Genomic DNA, 24,182 nt, shown 5'->3' with positions numbered 1-24,182 from the left:
TGGTGAAAATCATGAAAAACGCTGGCGCTGGCTGGCAACTTTTTTTAAAAACGCTGGCGGTGAAAGAGTTAATAAACTGTGTTCACTTTAATCTGCATTTGCTTCCTGATTTTCACCTCCAGTCATCACAGGTTTATTAAGAAGTTAACAATATAATCAAAATAGAAACGATAGTCAGTAGGACATTTTCAGTTTATTTGGAAACAAACCCTATTCAAAAACTTGTATAAACTAAGAAACTGATACACAACAGAGCAGTAAACTTCATGTGGCTCATGTTACCATATAACTTTATGTCCAAAAAGTGTGAATATGTTTTTCCACTTCATAGTTTTGTACTGATGAGAGGGATGCAGACCTGTAAGAGAGTTATAAACAGCTGTTAGCATAAATTGTCCACAGAAATACCCTTACATACACATAACTGATGGGCAGGGCCAGATTAACACTTTGTTATACCCTGGGCAACAATATTCAAGGGCCCCATCATCACGACCCCAGGATCACCATAATAAGGTCATATACAGAATATACTACTGTATTATCAGTGTTGGGGAAGTTACTTTAAAAAAGTAGTGTTTGCTTGTTACTCGTTACTTTTTAAAAAAGTAATCCATTACTTTACTTAGTTACCGCCTTTGGAAAGTAACTTTTTACGTTACTCGTTACTTTTACGTTACTTTTATGTTGCCTGTATTTTGAAAATATTTTGGAAACACACACAAACACACGAACACATACACACAATACCCTGTTACTCAGACATTTGATCTTGACATTGTTAAAATCTTGTCTTTTTTACATGTTTTAACACTGTACATTTAACTTAAAATATTTAATTGTGTACAAGAAAACAGCTCTTATTAATGAATTATTAGTAGCATGTTGTAGTGTCTCTGGAGATTGTGCTCATTGTTAAATAGCTTTGTGGCTATACTGCACTGGAGCAGCAGTTTAAAATATAAACCCAGAATTCAGCGAACGTCAAGAACAAGAAAAAAACAATAAGGCCAAGACGCGGGATTTAAATTACGTTACACGGACCATGTATAAATTTCAATGTTTCTGGACAGAAATACCAACTTTGTCTGGTATTAATAAGCTGCACATTTGAGTGCTGGCTGCTCCCCGCGGTGCTGAAGACGCGTGATGGCACATATACACAGATGCAATCTATTGGAAAGTGGAGGAGTCATTAGTTGGGTTAGTAAAATAACGAAATTACAGCTTTTAAATAGAAGATTAGGAAAGTTTTTTTGTAAAGAGATATTTTTTTAAGTTTAAAAGTGCAGAACTCTTCTCAAGGGGAAGAAAGCTATACTTTTCCCCTTACGTGCAACCTATCGGAAAGCCCAGATGAGTTAGTTGGGTTAGTAAAATAATGAAATTATAGATTTAAGTACAAAATAGTATTTATATAAAGAGAAATATTGAAATAAAAAGTGCAGAACTCTTCTAAAGTGGAAGTAATAAAGTAAAATAACGAATAATAATTATATAATAACGAAAAATAGTTTCCAATAGGTTTTACGTTTTCGCGTCGGTTTAGGGTTAGATTACGCAAAATTAAACCGTGTACGCGAAATTAAACAGTGTACGCGAAATTAAACAGTTGTCACCTGGCGTTGGGGTTAGAAACAGTTGTCACCTGGCGTTGGGGTTAGAGTTAGGTTTGGGTAGGGATGTCATTATGTAAATCTAACCCTAAACCGACGCGAAATTGGTAAGAAAATAGGAGAAGAGAATGCAACGGACGTAATAGTATTGAAGTCCCTAGTTCGTCAAAAAATGACGCGAAAGGTATACCCTCCGCGTCACATATTGACGAATGGTCAAGTGTCGTCAAATATTGACGAAATGGGGTGAGACTGGGTTGCTTGGTGATGTCAAAGTACCGCGAGAGCGATTCAAAGCAGATTTCTCCATATGATAACTGGAATCGCTCTCGCGCTACTTAGCTGTCACTCGCCCGTGGGTTCTCTGCTCCCCAGTCACTTTCGCGCCGCTATAGTTATTTGATTTCATACGACGATCGGATTTCGCAGATACCCGCGTATCACGTAGACTACACCACTGTTTATACTTTACATTTTCTGCGTTTCTGATGTCATTTTCCTTTTTTAATTTCCGCTTCGCGCTCCCACTTAACTTCTCCGTGTCTCCTTTTTTTTCTGTTGTACCAATGCCTTGCGTCACGTAATGCTCGGCGAACCTTTGACCCACCTCATGCGGACTGACCAATGAGGAGAGGGTCTTAACCTGAGGCCCTCTCTTCATTGGTCAGTCCGCATGAGACTCAACCGCTCTCAACTCAAGTTAGGCAGCGCAGCGTCTCTCTTTGCAGCGCATTGAGCGCAAAGCCCGTGTTGTCAGTTTGTTTAATATAAAGCGGCCAGCGGGAGATTACCAGATACAGTATTTTGCTCGTGCCCTTGCTGCCCTGGGCCCTTTGGAGGTCTTGGGCCCCTGGGCAATTGCCCAGTTGCCCGTATGGTTAATCCGGCCCTGCTGATGGGTACATTTCACTGATAGCACTACATTCAGATAAATTATCATGTACATTTGGACTAAATTCAGAACATCTCAGATAAACATCTGCAGTGATTAGTTTTATAAAAACCTGTTTTCAGATGACAGATGCCCATCGATCGCCTAGCTTCTGTTTATGACGCGTTTCTGTAAGCGTGTATGAAGTTTAAAAACACATCGCATATGGCGTCCATGTGCCGCGACGCGGCGTTCATGAAAACGGTGTCGCGTGTAAAGCGCAATGGATGGAATTGTAAACAATATATGGAATCATATTACAGCACACACTTTAAAGATCTTGCATTGCAGGCTCACTGAAAGTTTCCATGAAGAAAACAAAAGTGAATAACTGTGTCTAACACAGCATGCAGATCCGCCATTACGTGACGATCACATATTCTTCTTTACTGATTGACGATCACCTCGTTTGTACACAATGCGAAAGTTTTCAATCAGAAGCGTGCAGTCTGCTGAGGTCGCTTGTGTAGGCTGAACTGCACAAGCCATATAGCAAATATAAATGAAGATAAATTACTTACAGTTTCTTCAGGAATATATCCTCCTCCATTGCGTCTTCCATTGATCTTTCTTCTTAGGTAACGTTAAAGATAAACGCTTCTCTTCCTCAATGTCCAGACATAAATGAAGATATTCCCCACATGTGTGTAAAGTTTATCATCCAAACATGCGGTAAAGTCTTTAATTCTGATAAAACTTTACCCTTTGCTTGTTATGGTTTGAACAGCTCGTGTCTTCATTACCATGTCAGCAGCAGTACCGCCTTGTGGGCATGTCCGCATTAAAGATAATGAAGTCACCCAGGAAAAACAGTACTCTCTTTGCTTCAATGCAGATTATATAAACAGATTATATTCAATTATAATTAGCTTGTTTAAAAGTAGACATTTCAGGCTTTCTTTGGATATTTGTATCATGTTTGTGTGACGAGTATTCGCGGAGTTTCAACTGATTTTTGTAACGTGTTTTAAGAGACAGCTGGCGGAGACACAAATGTCAGAATGCACACCCTGCTTATTTTCTTTATTTAACAAAAACACAAAGATCTCTTGTTATTGTGAATGTACATAAATTAAAGAGGACCCTTCACAGTTTTGATGTCAAACACTTAAGTGTATGATTATTAATGATGGAGTATTTTAAGTTGATTCTGCTATGATAAGGAGAAAACACGTCAAAACGCAGCGCAGCGTTTTTGGACCCCTGGGGGTTAACTCATTGGTAGAATTAGGATACGTTCCAACAGCTTTCAAACTAGCAGTTATTAGACCGCTCATTAAAAAACCACACCTTGACAAGGGAGATCTTAATAACTTTAGACCAATCTCAAATCTCCCTTTTCTTTTTAAGATATTAGAAAAGGTAGTGACAAGCCAGGTATACACATTCTTAGTGAATAATAGTACGTATGAAAAGTTCCAATCATGATTCAGGCACCACCGTAGCACAGAGACAGCACTACTTAGAGTTACAAATGACCTCCTCCATCCGATCGTGGTGAAATTTCAATTCTTATATTACTAGACCTTAGTGCAGCCTTTGACACATTAGATCACACAATCTTACTCAATAGACTAGAAAACTATGTTGGTATCAATGGTCAGGCGTTAGCCTGGTTTAGATATCTAACCAATCGCTATCAATTTGTTTATGTAAATGAGGAAGAGTCATATCACTCCCTGGTTAAATATGGTGTACCGCAGGGATCAGTTTTAGGTCCTATCCTGTTCTCGTTATATATGTTACCACGGTCGCTTATTTCACCAAGTAAGATGTGATCCTGGATCAACATCTTTTGTTGATCCTGGATCAACATTTTAATCAAAGATACCCCAACCTACCCTTAACTCAAACCCTAACCATTTTTAAACTCTCAAATTAGTGTGAAATAATACAGTTTGAGGAGTATTTCTTAAAAGCCCCTAACCCAATCCTAAACCTAAATCTAACATACACACTAACCCTAATCCTGCAATCTGATTGGTTAATGAAAATGTTTATCCAGGACCAACAATGGTGTTGATCCAGGATCACATCTTACTTGGTGAAATCACGTTCACCATGTTACCACTATGAGACATTATCAGGAAACATAACATAAGTTTTCACTGCTATGCGGATGATACCCAGCTTTACATCTCGTCACATCCTAGCGAAACTCACCAGTTTTCAAAGCTAACAGACTGCATTAATGATATTAGGGACTGGATGGCACATAACTTCCTTATGCTACACTCCAATAAGACAGAGATACTTATTATTGAACCGAATCGCTCCAAAAATAATATGTCAGATTAGAAGTTGCCCATAGATGGCTGCACTGTGGTGCCATCCTCCACAGTTAAGAACGTAGGCGTGATGTTCGACAGCAATCTATCTTTCGATAGTCATATCTCCAACGTCTGCCGCACAGCATTCTTCCATCTTAGAAATATCTCAAAAAAATGCCATATGCTGTCTGCATCAGATGCAGAAAAGCTTATCCATGCTTCTATGAACTCTAGAATAGACAATTGTAACTCGTTACTCGGGAGATGTCACGCAAATCAGGTAAACAAGGTACAGCTGGTTCAAAACGCCGCCGCAAGAGTGCTTTCTCGCCCTAAAAAGTATGACCACATAAGTCCAATTTTGGCATCGGTACGTTGGCTACCAGTTAAATATCGCATACAATTTAAAATATTACTAAACACCTACAAAGCCTTAAATGGCCTAGCACCCTCATATATTAAAGAATTACTATGAGAATACAATCCATCACGTACACTGTGATCACAAAATTCTGGCCACTTAATTATCCCTAGAATATCAAAAGTGTCTAAAGGTGGTAGATCCTTTTCCTGCTTAGCCCCTAAGCTCTGGAATTATTTACCAAATAATGTCGAGAATCAGACACAATTTGAACACTTTAAGTCTAAACTTAAGACATTCTTCTTTAACAAGGCATTCACATAAAATGTCCAGTAAATGTACTTATCCCGCAATAGCTAGTTTGTCCAGAACAAAGATTTCAAATAACTTATCTGGGTAAGATACTTATGCCACAATAGGTAGCCTGTCTGGAACCGAGCGAATTTTAAACCACAATACTGTATTACACTTGCATTACATGCGAACGGCCCCTACGCTAATAGAACTCTGTTTTTCTCTCCCTGTCTCATCCTCGACTCCGAGGGCAATGAGACAAACAGACCCAGTTCCTGTTGCTGTGAGGGTCATCACACCAATGATCTACTGGCTGTCCTTCAACGTGATGCCCAGCCGATACGCAACCAACGACCACCGGCTGAACCAGTTAAATCCGCTTACCCGTTTCATATCCCTACCGTGTTTATATATATAAATATATATATGTATCTCTCTCAAGGGTTTTTGTCCTTCTAGGAGTTTTCCCACAGGGTTTTTATCCTAGGGTTTTTTTCATCCCCAGGAGAGTCAGCCAACATTGGCTTAACTTAGCACTTTCCTGTATGCATTACATTATTACTACGCTTGCTTGTACGGTTTATTCTTAGCCGCTGTATTCTTCTTCTTATATTATCTATTGATTTTCTGTGTTCTCCTCTACTTCTACTCATGTAAAGCTGCTTTGAAACAATTAACAATTGTGAAAAGCGCTATATAAATAAAATTGAATTGAATTAATGCTCCTCTCTCTGTGTGTCCTAACAGTGCTCTGCACAGATAGCAGTGTATGACACTGAGAGGATCTTTACTCAACTGATCCGATCCATTGAGAGAAGACAATCTGAGGTGATACAACTGATCAGAGATCAGGAAAAGGCTGCAGTAAGTCGAGCTGAAGGACTCTTGAAAAGACTGGAGCAGGAGATTGATGATCTGAGGAGGAGAGACGCTGAGCTGGAGCAGCTTTTACACACAGATGATCACATCCATTTCCTCCAGGTAACAGAGATCAGTGATCTTTAGAAAGTGAAGAGCATGTTTTACTCAGATGATATTTTCTATGAAATGTTTCAGTGTCATGAGTTTATGTTTGTGTTTGCGTAGAGTTTCCAGTCTCTCTCTGTTCCTCCTGGATCTACAGACTCACTCAGCATCACTGTCAGCTCTCTCATCTCTTTTGATGATGTAGGAAAATCTGTGTCTCATCTGAGAGAGAAACTGGAGGATTTCTGTAGAGAAGAGATAGAGAAGATATTTGATAAAAGTAAAGCACCTGAACCTGAGACCAGGGAGCAGTTCCTAAAATGTGAGTCTCAATAAACAACAAATAAACACACTGATGCTGATAAAGACATGAACAGTGATAATCTGCATTTCAGTAATTTTAAACTCCTCTATAATGATACTCATGAATCAAACTGAATGTGCAGAATAAACAGAAAATAAACCCCGCCAGGTGCGTATATAAGCCGCAGGTGCACAATACCAAATCAGCTTTTATTGCTTCGAAGCCGGCAGACATCTGCTCACGAGAAGCTGCAAACTGATCTTTGTAGATCCTTTACTGTGGGAAAATATCTCAGCTTGCTGAAGTTGGTTGGGCGAAGACACCTCAGCGGAGGCTCGCAGTGTTTTCTCCACCCTTTTTCTCTCTGTCTGTCTCTTTAATTTAGGACTTGAGTTTGAGTGAGTGCGTTGCCTCTCCCTGTGTGTTTCACCAGCTTGCACAAAAGAGTGATTTCCCTGAAAGAGCAACACGTTTGAGCTTTGTGTCTTTTTAAAGACAGCCACTCATTCGTGTCACAGTCGGGGTCGTCTTTTTAAAGATGGATTTCCGTTCGTGCTCCGTTTCTGTATGCGGTGTGTTCATCGCCCCCCGGGATGGCCACGAGCGTTGTCTTTCGTGTCTGGGGCTCCAGCACGCAGAGGCAGCTTTGCATGATAGTTCATGCTCTGTCTGCGAGGGCATGAATATGGCGGATTTGCGAAGATGGGTGTCGTTCCTCCGGCAACGGCCCCCGCCTTCCAAGTCTGGTGCTGCTAAGGGCGCAGCTACTAGACTTGCGAAGGATGACCTCCGTATAACGGTGCTGGGTCGGTCTGCTGGTTCGTCCAGTAGCTCCCAGCACCCTGATCCGTTGCCAGCTGAGGTGCCGATGGAGACGAGTTGTCCGTGTTCTACGGTGTCCTCGCGCTCTGTCGAACCTCCACTGGACACGATGTCTCCCGTAACGTCGGAGGGGGGGTTGTCAGCCTCAGACGTCCATCCAGACCTGCTCCCGCTTTCGGGTAGGGTTGCAGGACCTGCGTTCGATCCCGAGATGGCAGCCATGCGGGAGGTCACGACTCGGAGGAGTTCTCTGATCTTCGTGTGGCTAGTGATCTGGTGCTTCATGTGACCAAAGTCACCGCACGGGCCGTCAGGTGTGCGATGTCTACCCTGGTAGTCCAGGAACGCCATCTCTGGCTGTGCCTGGCAGACATGAAGGAGGCTGATAAGACCCGGCTCCTGAATGCTCTGGTTTCCCAGGCCGGCCTGTTCGGCGAGACGGTCGAGGAGTTTGCGCAGCAATTCTCTGCGGCCAAGAAGCAGACTGAGGCCATCGCTCAGATCATGCCACGTCGGAAGCGTCCTGCACCTGCCCCGTCCACATCGGCACCTCAGCCTGCTCCTTGCCGAGGGGTCCTGCGGCGGCCGCCCCCGTTCCTCCCCGGGGCTCTTCTAAGAAGCGAGGAACCGGTTGTCAGCAGCCCGCCCCGCCCGCTTCAAAGGGTGGAAAAAGAAGATTGAAGCAGCCCTGAGACGGGCGACCTAGAGATGGAGGGGATCGCTCTTCGGGAGATGGTGAAGGCACCACTCCCCCCACCAGAGGAGGGCCGGTTGGGGAATCCTTTGTTTCAATTTTCTGTTCCGCCGACTTTTCAGTGGGCACCAGTGATGCACGGGTTGATCCAAAATGAGCTGGTGCCTGCAGTCACCCGCGGTTACCCGCAGTTATGAATCATCCCAAAATATTTTTTATGATATTCGGGTTGCGGTCGGTCAGGTCGTTTGAAATAAAGATGCCAATTAACCAGTGCTTAATTTTTAAAACAAAAGGTGCCAGAACGCAAAAGGCCCATTAGAGCAAGAGGTGTTAGGTCTCGGAATGCTCAAAAAACGGTGCTGAAAACGGCCAAAGATTTACACGGAGTATGCTATGTTTACATTTATGCATTTACCTTTACGCATTACTTTTGCCACTTTTGCGGCTTTCAGTTAGATTACTCCACCGTTTTCGACCCTTATAAACGGAGTCATTCTTAAACGCTGCAGACCCTGTTTTAGTTTGAGAACTCCGGGGTTGTGCTGCAGTGTAAATAAACGTAGACGGAACCTAAACGAACAGCTGATTTTAATGTGACAACGCATCAATTTCAAAGTAAAAATGATTTATTCTGGTAAATGGAGGTTTGCAACGGAGGTTTTGCCCAATAAACATCTAAACAAACTACAGATTATTTTAACATGTATCCTAATGTCTGTTTTATGTTAATGTTTGAGTATTGTTGGGTTTAAATATTGTTGTAATGTTGTTTTGTTTCAATTTAAATAGCTTATTACGAGTTTAATTTAAGTTTTGTTTGCTACTTTAAAACGAATTTCGTTTCAAATAATTTGTCTCGTAATTATAATCAATGTTTTGTTGTTAGGTTTTGTGAATATAAATTAAAAAGAACATTAAAAGCAACACCATGCATCTCAATGATGCATATGCTACCGAATGCCAAAACATGCAGTGAGTAGCCTATATCACTTACTTTTCAAAAAATCAGCCTGGCAGTCCCCAGAAATTAAATTTACATGCACATTTATAGCATAATGTAGCAGCACGTTTGATTTGCGGCTTGCTTACGACTTTTAAAAATCAACTTCATATTAATTTTAATAGGCTACTTTGACGGAGGACACGCACAGAGAACAGCAACGGCAGGTAAAGGAAAAAGTTAAATGGTGTTTTTCTGACGAATAGAGTAAATTAGTAAGAAAATTTTTAAATGGACTATAGATCATCAGTATGATCTCTGAACAATGAACTATTATAAACATAACAGCAAGAAAAGCTGAAGAGAAACTCGCAACATTAAAGCAATAAGCATTTATGTAGGCTAAAGCTATATATCACCTCTTATTTTTTTAATTTAGTTAAGTTTTAATTGTACGACTAAAGGCGCGTACATTATGCAGCGCTTTTCACATCCAAATCCCACTTAAGAAAACTATAAACGATGTGCAACTTAAAGATGTGCATAAAATATTTTTTATATATTTTAATTTTAATATAGGCTATATAGCAGGGGTTCTCAAAGTTTACATTCAAAGGTCCAAATCTGAATTCTCATAATTTTCATAGGTCCGGAAAAACTTTATGTAAATCATTTGTTTATATAACAAATCAACACAAATAGTTTGGGAAAAACATAAGTGTATTTTGCATTTAAAGTAAAATTTTTTTTTAAAACATAGACACAAGAAATATGCCAAAAGTAACCAGGTGCAAAATACAGAGCAACCTAATTAGAGAAATGGCACAATTTGCTCTCCATCAGATGCATAAACCATGGCAAAAAAGTGTGGTTGGTAGGCAGAGACACTGACCAAAATTAGGGGTGCACCTCTAAATTGGCTTATGATTCTTGCTATGCTTCTCAATGAATTACGGTGAAATGCAACTACATCCAAAAGCCAGGGGGCGCTCTCGGGCAGAAACTCAATATGCGCGGCAGACGAAGAACCAGACACACGCAGCTCCAGGAAATGTCTTAAGGATATATTTATATTGCTGTTCTTCAAACCTCTTCAGGTACTTTCATGATAATAAAGAATATGTATAAAGATTATGTTTGACGAGTGTTGCTTTTTTAAATGCATGTTTTAAACGACTCAAACCAACAGTGATTTCAGATTGATAAGGACTTACTGATCAAAAGCCGTAGTACATGAAGTAGCTGTGCTTAATATGGGTGTGATGGCTACAGCGAAATTTTTAAATAACTCTTTTTATTTTCGGAACAGGAATATTCTAAAATCTAAAAAGAAAAAAAAAACTAAACGAAAGATTTACAAGTTTAATATGCATTTGTAAAGTAGCAAATGCACAGATTTAATCAATCACATATAAATTAATGCACTTGTAATATGAAGTGGACGCGGGTCCGGATTAAGTTCCCGTCGGGTCCGGATCCGGACCGGAGTCCGGACTTTGAGAACCCCTGCTATATAGTATATTATGGTTTGTTGTTTTTATACGTGAGGTGGGGGATCCGCGCAAATAGGTACTGAAACAGTCAAAACCTGAGAAGTCCCGGACCCTGCAATTATTAAACAAATTACTATTTAAGAAATGCGGGCCAGGAAGCGGGTCGGGTATAAGATTTTTTTTTCTTTGCGGCCCGAGTTGCGGGCGGGTTAGATGAAAACGTCGGTCGGGTGCGGGTTGTTTATACATTGACCCGCGCATCACTGGTCGGCACCCACACAGACACAGAAAGAGCGAATTCCACTTTCATCTCTAGGTCTTCAGATGAGTGTCGGAGGCACGAGCGGGCTCATAACCCCCCCTCGTTCTCCGACTCATCAGAGGAGTATGAGAGCGACGCACGGGCTCATAACCCCTCCGCGCCCTACAACTTCTCTGGTGGTAGGAGACAATTACGGGCTCATAACCCATCGTCTTCCTCCTCCTTCGCCAGAGGGTGCATCGTGTGGCGTGAGGTAGAGGTCTACACGGGTCCAAAAATTCCTACCCGAACCCGATCAGACCCGCAAATGTGCTACACTGAACCGACCCGGACCCGTCTGTTGTTTGGAAAGCTGGACCCGGACCCGACCCGGACCCGTCTATTATTTAAAAGCTGGACCCGGATCCGACGAAGACCCGTCTATTATTTAAAATCTGGACCCGAACCCGTCCGGGAAGACACAGACCCGACCGGCAAATATTCTTAGCTAAATGTTATTAATAAGTCAATAAACAAGTAGCGAAAATTAAACTTTTTGTCTTACCTATAGAAGTTAGTCTTCTCCCTCCTTGTACCTGTCTGTGCGATGCACAATCCTTATTTCCAAGAAAGTTCCATCCATGTTATTCCTCTCTTGACGATTGAAATGTTTAATGCGTATTCCAGCTTTTAAAGTCCACTTTACAGTCATGGTGATGTATTAAACGACGCAGTTTTACATCGGGTCAACTTGCTTAATAATGTTTGCCCATTTGGATTATAATAACGATTGATCGTTCAGTGCCATGGCTGCTTTCGTTGCTTCTTTGCTATCATCTCTGTGCACTTTGAGTCGCGAAAACTTTAGATATAACAGCAAGACGGTCAATTTATAATATTATTATAAGAGAAGTCAGTGCAAAATGCGCGGTACGGCGGAATAGGTCCCGCCTTCTAAATAAAAGAGCCAATTGTCAAAGGTAAAGTCATTGCGTCTCACTGCAGAAGCTCCTGACTGGTAGCCAGAGACACATTAAAAGAGCACATGCGCATTAGCTGCCTGGTTGGAGCAACCAAATATAAACTTTTTAACGCAATTTTAGCGTCATAGAAAAAATTTATGCGACAGTTCATCTAAGTTTTTGTTGCTGACTTTGAAATATTTTATTTAAATGTGAGTGTGTGTTCTCCGAGTCCGATTGACCTCGGGTATTACCCACAATGTTAAACAGACCCGGGACCCGAAGTAATAGATTGAGACCCGACCCGGACCCGGCTGATCATTTAAAATATAGACCCGAACCCGTACGGGTCCCGGGTCGGGTCCCGGGTCTTCGGGTCTCGGGTCTTCCGTGTAGACCTCTAGCGTGAGGTGTCTTCAGCAGGGCCTCCCTTAAGCTGGGCGTACACGGTGCGAATTCTGATGGTCGGAACGTCGTGAGCTCTCGCACACGACACGAGTGAGTTTATACGAAAATAATTCGGACGCAGTCACACACGACAAGATTTTACTGTACGACTTGACGAATTCTGACGTAAGCATTTTCACACCTGTGAGGATGAAGTAGGCTACCTTTCGTTGTGGCAGAATGTACAAAAAATAAAACAAAAAGAATAGGGTAAAGATATTGGCTTAGTATATGAAACAGCCTGGAATTTCTGTTCTTTTGTATTTCTGTTTATGCATTCCGAAATTGCAATATAGGTCTAGTGCTATGGCGGTGAAGGAATTTCTCTGGCAGTGATTGTTCGTGCTAGCGCATATGCAGTTTTACCGTCTTAATATATCATGTTTGTAGTGCCAAGTAAATATCTATATTGCTATTATTAATGTTACATATATTGTTGCTTTTTATAAATATGACCGTTCAAAAAACACATTCAGTGGGCCTATTTATTTATTTGTAAATGCAGAATGAGGAGCAATGAGGTAAAACGCAAGCTAACATTACACGTCTTTCCCTTTATAATTAAATTATTAAGACAACACATCTATAGCCAAATATTAATTTGTAAAACGAAAATAATTTAATTTAATATAAAGCACATTGTCTAGGCTTGTTATGTGCAAATGTTCGGTCAATGCGATGTCTTGAAGTAAAAGTGAGACTGCAGCATTTATGCTCCTGTAACTGCACAAAATAAATGCCATACAGAAGGCATTGCATATTAATATAGGGCATTTTCACAGTAGGCCTATGTAAATTAATACATAGCAATACAAATATAGTATGAAAACAAATTAATCATTATTTAAATAAAGTTAAATGTTCTCATCATTTCAAAACAAGCTAAGGCTACCATATAACTTACACTGGGCTATATCATTTGTTCCTTTGGTCGAAAATATGTAAAAAAATATATATGTGGGTAAAAATACCGAACAAGCTCACTTGTTAAAGCAGAAGCTCCATAATAAGATGGGAAACATCGTCTCCGCATACACTCTAAAAAACGTTGGGTTAAAATTAACCCAACTTGGGTTGTTTTGCAACCCAACGTTGGGTTAAATATGGACCAACCCAACACTGGGTTATTTTAACCCAACAAGTTGGGTTGTACAATCAACCCAACCAGTTGGGTTGATTTTTTAACCCATCTGTTGGGTAGAAATAACTTTTTGTTGGGTTGAAACAACCCAACGTTTGGTTAATGTGTTTAAAGCTGAAATTTTGTGGTTTAAATTGCTTTCATACCTTTCATTGTGGTGTCTATAAATAACAAAGCATAGATTTAATTGAAAAAGCATATTTATTGCACATGAACAATAAAAGAGTACATAGCCCTACACAAACAATCAACTTTCTAATAAAAAAATATATTAGTATTATATCTCACAATCTAAAATGACAGATACCCGGTTAACATTACAATTAGATCAAGTAAAAAGTTGTACAAGTAAGGGATAATGTATTGGCAGCATGTCATCACAGAAAAAAGCCCCAACAGTTTCTTCAGGACAAATGTCACAAACACATTGGTTTAATCATTTGTAAATTTAATGTCGGATATGTTATTAATAGACATTGATATTTAATTTTTGTGTAATATAAAACTGTACCTGTCAAAATGATTTGCAGCATTGGAGTTTTTAGTTTTGAGCAGTAGTAGAATGTCACGACTGGCCAATCAGAAACTAGCATTTTAGAGAACCGTGTAATAAGAAATGGTTAATGTAACACATAAGATCAACACTAAGTTGCACAAACAGTCAATATATGATCAACATGAGTTATCACCTTAGCATGACAAATAACTACACAGACTTCTTATAGAAAGGGATTCCGTTCTTGGGAGTTTGTAAACAACAGTCTTCAAAAACACCCACATTGATGTGCACTGCTTAGTAAAATTAATGTCCAAAACATAAAAAAAAGTTTAAAACATGTCAACATCACCAAGGAGGGTGTATTGCTGGAGTGACTGTCTGTCAAAAACAACGAAGGCTTGATGGCAGAGATCGTCATCTTCCAATCCAAGGACAAATGGGAATGGTTTTGTCACCTCAGCCTCTCAGAAGAATGCAACCATGTTGGTCCCAACCTGTTGAAAACAGACAAACACTTGTTAGAATGCAGGCAAAGACGCTAAATGCATGATGCAGCATTATTATACAAAACCAAACAATTCATATTTCATACACACAAATGTAGTATCTAGTTTAATTGTAATGAAATGTATACATTTCTGTTTTATTTCAATAACCTTTGTTCATGCCAATAACTCATGCCAATAACTCAGATTCACAGTAATTTCAGATTCTGCCACGTCACTTTACCTGGCAGTAAGCCCGATTTTTTAGATTTTGCAACAACCTGCATACTTGCCCTTATTACTTAATATAGCCAACACTTTATTAGCATATATTATGTAATGAATACAGGGCTGGACATTAAAGGAATAGTCTACTCATTTTCAATATTAAACTATGTTATTACCTTAACTAAGAAAAGTTGATACCCTCTATCATCTGTGTGCATGCACATAAGCGCTGGAGCGCGCTGCGACACTTCGATAGCATTTAGCTTAGCCCCATTCATTCAATGGTACCACTCAGAGATAAAGTTAGAAGTGACCAAACACATCAACGTTTTTCCTATTTAAGATGAGTAGCTATACGAGCAAGTTTGGTGGTACAAAATAAAACGTAGCGCTTTTCTAAGCGGATTTAAAAGAGGAACTATATTTTATGGCGTAATAGCGCTTTTGGGAGTACTTCGACTCGCCTGAAAAGTCCGCTCCCCTTCTCCCTCTCATAATGGGAGAGGGAGGGTGTTACTGCGCCGAGTCGAAGTACTCCCAAAAGTGATATTACGCCATAAAATATAGTTACTCATTTAAATCCGCTTAGAAAAGTGCTACGTTTTATTTTGTACCACCAAACTTGCTCGTATAACTACTCGTCTTAAATAGGAAAAACGTTGATGTGTTTGGTCACTTCTAACTTTATCTCTGAGTGGTACCATTGAATGAATGGGGCTAAGCTAAATGCCATCGAAGCGCCGCAGCGCGCTCCAGTGCTTACATGCACGCACACAGATGATAGAGGGATGTATCAACAATTCTTAGTTAAGGTAATAACATTTTAATATTGAAAATGAGTAGACTATTCCTTTAACGTTTGTCCCTAAAGTTAATGTTTTAGAGTTGCGAGTAAAAGAACATTTTTCTTGGCCGAGTTTTAACTCTATTCCTACTTGTAAACATGTCTTCTTGCTAGTTCACAAACAAAATATTAAATGTTTTAGGTTGCTTGCAAAGCAAAGTGTGCAATACTTCCATTACTTACATAAACTTAAGAATTTCTTCCCACTTTTGTAGACAGGAGTTGGAATATCATCATGGGGTTCTGTAGAGAAAAATGTTTAGGTTAAATTAGTAACTTTACTGTCATAATACTCAGCAAACAACAATTGTATTCCCAAGTGTACCTGTAGGTGATTTGTTGATGCTCCTGGTTCTTGGCTGGGAAGTTGCAGGATTCTGTCTGTAAAATGCAGTGCCCAAGTTTCAAATAGCTTTTCGGCATGGTCAGGGAATAACACAGAGAAGTCTTGTGAACTCTGAAAATGACAAATCATGCATTCATTTTCAATAAAACTTTAATGTAAATTTATGCGATAATGAATGCTATATGGGCTAGCTTGTCAGTGAACTACGGCTGCGTGTAGTAAATGGTGCTTCACCTGTTTTCAGATGATGGCAATTTACTTCTAATCACAGAACCGGCTTTACCGATGAGATGGGCTTGACAATTGTATACAATTAAAGAGATAGTTGGGCCAAAAATGATATTAAACCCATGATTACTCACCTCCAAGCCATCCAAGATGCATACGTCCATCATTTTTCAGACTAACACATTTTCAGTTATTTTAGAAAATGTTTTAGATCTTTCAGTTAATCAAATGTAAAGTTATGGGATCCACTCCTTCAAGTCCAAAAATATTTGCATCCATCCTTCACAAAATAAATCCATATGGCTCCACGATAATAAACAAATACCTTTTGAGGGTAATCCATGCAGTGTTGTTGTAGAAACATAACAAAAATAACTAGCTTCTGCTAATGCCGCCATCTTGGTCGCGTCCGCATTTAAGATGAAAGCTGTCCTGAATACAGAGGAGTCTAAGATGGCGGTATTACTGGAAGCTAGTTATTTTTGTTTATAAAGTTTAAATATAGATATTTCTACAAAAAAACGGCACGGATTACCCTCAGAAGACCTTTGTTTATCATCGTGGAGCCATTTGGATTTCTTTTGTGAAGGATGGATGCACATTTTTGGACGTGAAGGAGTGGACCCTGTAGCATTACAATTGATTAACTGAAAGATCTAAGACATTTTCTAAAATATCTCAAAATGTGTTTGTCTAAAAAATGATGGACATATGCATCTCGAATGGCTTGGGGGTGAGTAAATCATGAGTTTAATATAACTTTTGGGTGAACTATTCCTTTAATCGTGCAACCTTACTACTTTTGAAAATGACATACTCACAGCAAAATAAGCAGGGACTCTTAATAAAGAAATGCTTTGATATGCCTCATTGTATTATAAACATATCACTTTAAATAATAAAAAACAAGTGCATTTTCATGTTACCTGTAAATAACTTTGTAAAAGCTGGTATCAGAACCTCAAAGTGACATTGTTTTAGCTTCTCCAGGAAAAAAATATCCATCTTTTATCCATCAGGGTCTGAGGAAAAGAGTCAAAACTGTGATTTAAGTGGGCATCATCAAAAACATTTGAAAAAGATAAAAATGTCTGTAACTTACAGACCAAATGAGAGTTCACACCCTGTCTGTGAACTCAAGGCTAAAGTTTCATGATCTAAACATGATATTAAAAGCATCAGTTTGATTTCAACTTTTACAACAAACGATTATTTATTTAAAACGTACACGTTTCTTCCTCATATTAACGTTATCTGTTTTAAACTGAATTTCTAAACCATTAGAATACGTTACATTCTAACGTTTCTAAAATTATTAAAACAAGCCATTTTAGACATATTTCATAAAACGTTTGATCAAACGAAATATTTACATCATTTAAAAGCAAGCATATAGATTTACTGAGCATTACAGACTAGCCAACGGATGCTAATAAAACTTTTAATAAGAGTTATGTCTTGTGAACCATCATTTTGCATACTTTTGCATTCAGAAATAGTTTAAATGATTAAAAACAATGACACAAACCTTTTCCTTCAAATAAATCAAAGATAAGTCGATGAAAAACCGTTTATGAATCCTGAAGTGATCTTAAATTCCCGCGTCAGGTAGCGTGCTGTGGCAGGAGGAGTCTGACGTGTCTGTGTGGGGGAAGGGAGAAGTTCTCTCTGGGGAAGAACAACACTGACACCCGGTGGTCGCGCCGGTAACATTCCGACTTTTTGAAATTAAACTTTAAAATTGGCGTTCACTTTACAAACCGACTGCAAATTTGAACATAATACATATATATTCTCGCCTGAACTTATGTTTAAAATACATTTTGTGGACTAGAGAAAGTAATATTGAGAAACAGCTATATGTATCTATTAAGTTGGCTCTGCTTCAAAATTACCCAACATATAACCCAACAAGTTGGGTTACACAAAAACTACCCAACACTGATAAAACAACCCAACAAAATAACCCAACTGGCTCAACCCAGCAGTTGGGTTGAAAAAACAACCCAACGTTTTTTAGAGTGTATGATCATCATGTTTATGTACTCTCTCAATAAATGCATATCTTAGCCTATTAAACATGGACATTCCGTAGCTTTTTTCTGTCGCGACAGCCCTTTTAATATCCAATCATTTATGAAACTACAGCAACTTTGGCACAGCTTGGATTACACAAAAATTGCGACATTCTTTGTACATCCTGTACTGTTTAAACCAGTGGTCTCTGCACGGAGTCAGAATTTTTATATTTACTAATTACATAATTTAGTTGGCTTATTTTATGTTTAGATTGTAATTAATGATAAAACATATTAACAAGTAAAGAAAAATCAACAAGTAAAACAAAAAAGTTTTAAAATCAAAAAGCCTCGTTTAATGCATTGTGGTAGCACTTATCAGAACAGCGGTATAGCCTAAAACAACAACTACACTCTCTCCTGTTTCCGCACACATCCAAAGCTGTGACCCGACATCAAAAAAACACGTATGACAGGTTTTTTCAGGCAAATAAGCTGATCAAGAGGTCGTCACTGAAAGGACCTGTACATTAGAGGTCTACACGGGTCCAAAAATTCCTACCCGAACCCGATCAGACCCGCAAATGTGCTACACTGAACCGACCTGGACCCGTCTGTTGTTTTGAAAGCTGGACCCGGACCCGACCCGGACCCGTCTATTATTTAAAAGCTGGACCCGGATCCGACGAAGACCCGTCTATTATTTAAAATCTGGACCCGAACCCGTCCGGGAAGACACAGACCCGACCGGCAAATATTCTTAGCTAAATGTTATTAATAAGTCAATAAACAAGTAGCGAAAATTAAACTTTTTGTCTTACCCATAGAAGTTAGTCTTCTCCCTCCTTGTACCTGTCTGTGTGATGCACAATCCTTATTTCCAAGAAAGTTCCATCCATGTTATTCCTCTCTTGACGATTGAAATGTTTAATGCTTATTTCAGCTTTTAAAGTCCACTTTACAGTCATGGTGATTAATAACGCAGTTTTACATCGGGTCAACTTGCTTAATAATGTTTGCCCATTTGGATTATAATAACGATTGCTCGTTCAGTGCCATGGCTGCTTTCGTTAGCTTTGCTTCTTTGCTATCATCTCTGTGCTCTTTGAGTCGCAAAAACTTTAGATATAACAGCAAGACGGTCAATTTATAATATTATTATAAAAATTAGAGAAGTCAGTGCAAAATGCGCGGTACGGCGGAATAGGTCCCGCCTTCTAAATAAAAGAGCCAATTGTCAAAGGTAAAGTCATTGCGTCTCACTGCAGAAGCTCCTGACTGGTAGCCAGAGACACATTAAAAGAGCACATGCGCGTTAGCTGCCTGGTTGGAGCAACCAAATATAAACTTTTTAACGCAATTTTAGCGTCATAGAAAAAAATTATGCGACAGTTCATCTAAGTTTTTGTTGCTGATTTTGAAATATTTTATTTAAATGTGAGTGTGTGTTCTCCGAGTCCGATTGACCTCGGGTATTACCACAATGTTAAACAGACCCGGGACCCGAAGTAATAGATTGAGACCCGACCCGGACCCGGCTGATCATTTAAAATATAGACCCGAACCCGTACGGGTCCCGGGTCTTCGAGTCTCGGGTCTTCCGTGTAGACCTCTACTGTACATATTTGTCATGATGTCCGGTCACCGGAGTGTGTGTGTGCGCGAAACATAGCCAGCTATAGAGTAATCATCAAGATTTGAGGTAGCAGTGCTACATTTGTCTTTCTTCTTCTGCGTTTTGTACATTCTGATTGGTCAACTTCAAGTGCTTTGCCAGATCGTCTCGTACACCCGCACCAACACTACGAATTTATACACACAGCTCCCGAACTTTTTTGACATGTTTAAAAATTATCGTAAGGTCGTAAGGTGCTCATAACCTGCTCGGCTCGGCTCGTAATTCCTCTCACACGGTGCGAGCCGTGACCATACGAGCATGAACGATTTGCTCCCGAGGAAAAAAAATCGCATGCAAGCCCCTACGACAGCAAAAATCGCACCGTGTACGCCCGCCATTACTCACCCACCCAGCAGCGGACTCAGGTGAGTGTTACCATACACAACACTGCTGTCGGTGCGGCCAATACGCACACACCGGCGATCACCTCCATTGCGCCCGCCGCGGGTACATCGATCGTGTCTTTAGTCCCTCTCGCACGGTATCTGGGGGCGTGGGAACAGCTTCCCAGCCCGTCGCGTTGGCTTTTACGCATGATTCGTCTCGGCTATGCGATCCAATTTGCCCGGAGTCCCCCCAAATTCTCACTGCAATGAGAGCTGCCGATGCGCACGTCCTCCATGCGGAGATCGCTGTCCTATTGGCGAAGGACGCGATTGAGCCGGTCCCTCCAGCCGAGATGAGGTCGGGGTTTTACAGCCCTTACTTTATTGTACCCAAGAAAAGCGGCGGCTTGCGACCGATCCTGGACCTGCGTTTGCTGAACCGTGCACTTCACAGAATGCCGTTCAAGATGCTGACATCCAAGCGCATATTTCCATGCATTCGTCCAAACGATTGGTTCGCTTCTATCGACTTGAAGGACGCGTACTTCCACGTATCGATTCTCCCCCGGCACAGGCCGTTTCTCCGCTTTGCGTTCGAGGGGCGAGCATACCAGTACAAAGTCCTCCCATTTGGGCTCTCTCTGTCACCTCGTGTATTCACCAAAGTAGTGGAGGGGGCTTTAAAACCCCTGAGAGAGAAAGGTGTGCGCATTCTCGCGTATCTAGACGATTGGCTCATAATAGCTCAAACACGTCAGACGCTGTGCGATCACAGAGATTTAACTCTAAAAGACCTCGCTCGTCTGGGTCTTCCGGTCAACTGGGAAAAGAGCAATCTTTGCCCCGTGCAGAGAATCTCTTTTCTCGGGATGGAACTGGACTTGGTCGATTTGACAGCTCGTCTAACAGAAGCGCGTGTACAGTCAATTCTGACTTGCCTGAATTCATTCAAGATACATCGCTAACGGATATTTGTAGAGCTGCAGGCTGGGCGACACCTAATACGTTTCACAAGATTCTATAGTGTTCGTGTCGAGCCGGTATCCACTCAGGTTCTTTCTGTTAACTAGTTAAGAACGCAGAGGGTTGGCTCGTGTGTCGGCTTGGAGCCTCTATTATGGAAGGCCGTCGAGGCAAAAACGTCACAAAAACTGTTTTTGGCTCTTCTCCACCGCCCTGATAGCCGATGTTGCAGAGCATCCGCTGTCAGCCTATCACTGATGTATTCTTTGTAAACCTGTGTAGGCTAGGCGCCCACATTTGTCCCCTACATGGGGTTCATTTGTGTGTATAGTCCGTGGGGTTTAATCCTCCACATTTTTCCTTAGCAAAGCCTGCTCTGCATCTCTCTGCATACCATGTATTGTTCAGAGACTTCTTTGAGCAACCTGTCGGTTGTTTCATATTTTTTATGTCATCCATTCAACCTTCTTAGGGGATGGCTTCCGCAGTGTTCTAGCTCCGCTCAGTTTAGACGCTTCCCCAGTTTGCTGGTTCACTATCGTGGGTTAGGGAACAGGTAGTGACCGGCCTTCTGCATTTCGCCTTAGGTTCCGCCCCTTATGTGGAGGGCGGAGGGCTTTTGCAGGCACTGGAAGGGTTCAGCTGCAGTGGCGTTTTGGTAGGGATTCCCAATTCGTCGGTCACAACGTGACGTCTCCGTTCCCTTCCTTCAGGGAACGTCTCGGTTACGTATGTAACCCTCGTTCCCTGAAGGAAGGGAACGGAGACGTCACGTCCCGTCACTGTTGCTCGGCTTCTCAGCAATAATATAGCTGATTTGGTATTGTGCACCTGCGGCTTATATACGCATCTGGCATGGAACGAGGGTTACATACGTAACCGAGACGTTTCTCATATTTAAACTTCATAAGGTATTTAGTTTTTCAATAAACAAAAATGATGCACACTTAAATAAAATGATAACAAAATATATTTTAAAGTGTACATCTACAGAACAGAGGGACTTTGACAATGTTCACACATTCACAAACCTTTTACACACACAGGATTATGATGAATATAACAGAAAAACAATCAGATTAGATTCTGTCTATACTGTAAATGATCTCTGTTAACTTTTTAACTCATTGACAGTCCTCAAAAACTAAAATAAATAAGACTTGAAGTTTTATTTTAATTATTGAAATGTACAATTTTACATTTTAATGATGTTTTTGATTTGTCTCCATCAGATTATCATCACTTCACTGCAGATCCAAACACAGCACATAATGATCTCCGTCTTTCTGAGGGGAACACAGTGATTACTGACGTTGGCTTAGAGACAGAGCCGTATCCTGATCATCAAGACAGATTTGATGGTTGTTATCTTCAGGTGTTGTGTAGTGAGAGTTTGAGTGGACGCTGTTACTGGGAGGTTGAGTGGAGTGGTTTGGTTTATATCTCAGTGTCATATAAGAGCATCAGCAGGAAGAGAGGTCTTAAGTGTTTGTTTGGATATAATGATCAATCCTGGAGTTTGTTCTGCTCTGACTGCAGTTGTTCATTCTGGCACAATAAGATTGAAACTGAACTGCCTGTAGTGCTCAGATCTTCTAGAATAGGAGTTTATGTGGATCACAGTTCAGGATCTCTGTCCTTCTACAGCGTCTCTGACACAATGACCCTCATCCACAGAGTCAACACCACATTCACTAAACCTCTCTATCCTGGGTTTTGGGTTTATAATGGATCTGTGAAACTGTGTGATCTAACAATATAGATGATACAGAGAGTCTACAAATAATTTTGTCATATTAGAAGTCTGAACATGATGAATCAACACAATGAAATAATAAGTCTTTCATTTACTAATTAGTAATTTTAAATAACTGATTGCAATGTTATATTTTAATAATTAGGGGTCAAGCCCAGAATGGGCGAGACCCCTATTGGGATTGTTAGTTTTCTTATTATTATTATTAGGGGTCAAGCCCAGAATGGGCGAAGACCCCTATTGTATCCGTTAGTTTTCTTTTTATAATAATTATTATTCCTCCGCCATTGCGGTCTATGGCAGCCCATAGAACCGTACGTAGGAAAGTTATGAAATTTGGCACACTGATAAAGGACACTCCAATGTGTCCCCATAGCAAATTTGGAGTCTCTATGTCTAACCCGCTAGCGCCACCAACAGTCCAAAGTTGCACTTATGTTCTTGCTTATAACTTCTGATCCGTAAGTCCTAGAAACAAAATTCTTGCTTCCTCTGATTCCTTGGCTCAAGACAATTCGATTGGACCCTATGACGTCATTTTCCGTCATGAAAATTTTTCCGCCATTTTGAATTATTCGTAAAACCTACTTTTGCGAACTCGTCCTAGAGTTTTTACCCGATTGCCGCAAAAATTGGTATGTAGCATCTACAGACCCTCACGGCAAAAAGTTATGGAATTCATGTCGATTCGCCAATCTGTTTGCGTAAACCGCGTCAACAAATTTTACGTAGAGTGCAAAAAAACGGATTTGAGGCTGTATCTTCGCCAAACTTAAGCCTATTGAAACGAAACTTGGTACTTGTGATGCCAGTCAGGAACTGAGGGTGCATGCCCAGTTTCGTCGCAGCGCCACCTAGTGGTAAGACGAATGTTTTACACACCTATAACTTTGGCTGTGATCGACGTATTTTCATGGGACTTGTTTCCTTGGAGTCCTGAATAGTTGCCGAGTCCAACGATACCAAACATGCCAGAATTGGCCTTACGGTTAACCCTGCGCGGCAAAATAGCACTTAAAAAACACGCGCGAATATCTCCGCGAGCGTAATTCTGATCGACTCGAAAACATCATAGGAAGAATATTGCATTACCTTCTGAACAAAAAGTTCTATTGGCATTGTATTAAAATTTTCATCAGAAATGGCTGAAAATTGCAAAAAACGAAAAATTACCTTTAAATTTTGTGTTTTTACACATAAATGGCTATAACTTCGTAACGCAAAGAGATTTTTTCACCATATTTGATACGCTGATGTACGACCACAGTCTGAGGCTACACAAAAAAAATTGTATGGTTGCACCACTAGTTGGCCTTATAATTTAAC

The 24,182-nt window shown here is 40.4% G+C and overlaps 1 protein-coding gene and 1 long non-coding RNA gene across 2 annotated transcripts in view; one reads left to right on the top strand and one right to left on the bottom strand.

Annotated features, from left to right (window-relative positions):
- LOC135744103 (tripartite motif-containing protein 16-like protein) overlaps positions 1 to 22,980 on the top strand; it is a 34,899-nt gene extending 11,919 nt beyond the window's left edge. The window contains exons 3-5 of the mRNA XM_065262076.2: positions 6,220 to 6,453; positions 6,559 to 6,760; positions 22,333 to 22,980. Of these exons, the coding sequence (XP_065118148.1) occupies positions 6,220 to 6,453; positions 6,559 to 6,760; positions 22,333 to 22,862 (966 nt within the window). The 3' untranslated portion in view covers positions 22,863 to 22,980. The remainder of the gene's footprint in view (positions 1 to 6,219; positions 6,454 to 6,558; positions 6,761 to 22,332) is intronic.
- On the bottom strand, positions 13,397 to 17,699 carry LOC135744110 (uncharacterized). Its single transcript, XR_012336813.1, has 5 exons — positions 17,644 to 17,699; positions 17,042 to 17,137; positions 15,867 to 15,998; positions 15,725 to 15,784; positions 13,397 to 14,478 (listed from the first exon to the last, which is right to left on the bottom strand). It is a non-coding gene; the product is annotated as an uncharacterized lncRNA (long non-coding RNA).
- Positions 22,981 to 24,182: the final 1,202 nt, after the last annotated feature.

This window comes from Paramisgurnus dabryanus, chromosome 6 (genome assembly GCF_030506205.2).
Source record: "Paramisgurnus dabryanus chromosome 6, PD_genome_1.1, whole genome shotgun sequence".
NCBI classification, from domain to species: domain Eukaryota; kingdom Metazoa; phylum Chordata; class Actinopteri; order Cypriniformes; family Cobitidae; genus Paramisgurnus; species Paramisgurnus dabryanus.
This window is presented reverse-complemented; position numbering and strand designations above follow the sequence as displayed.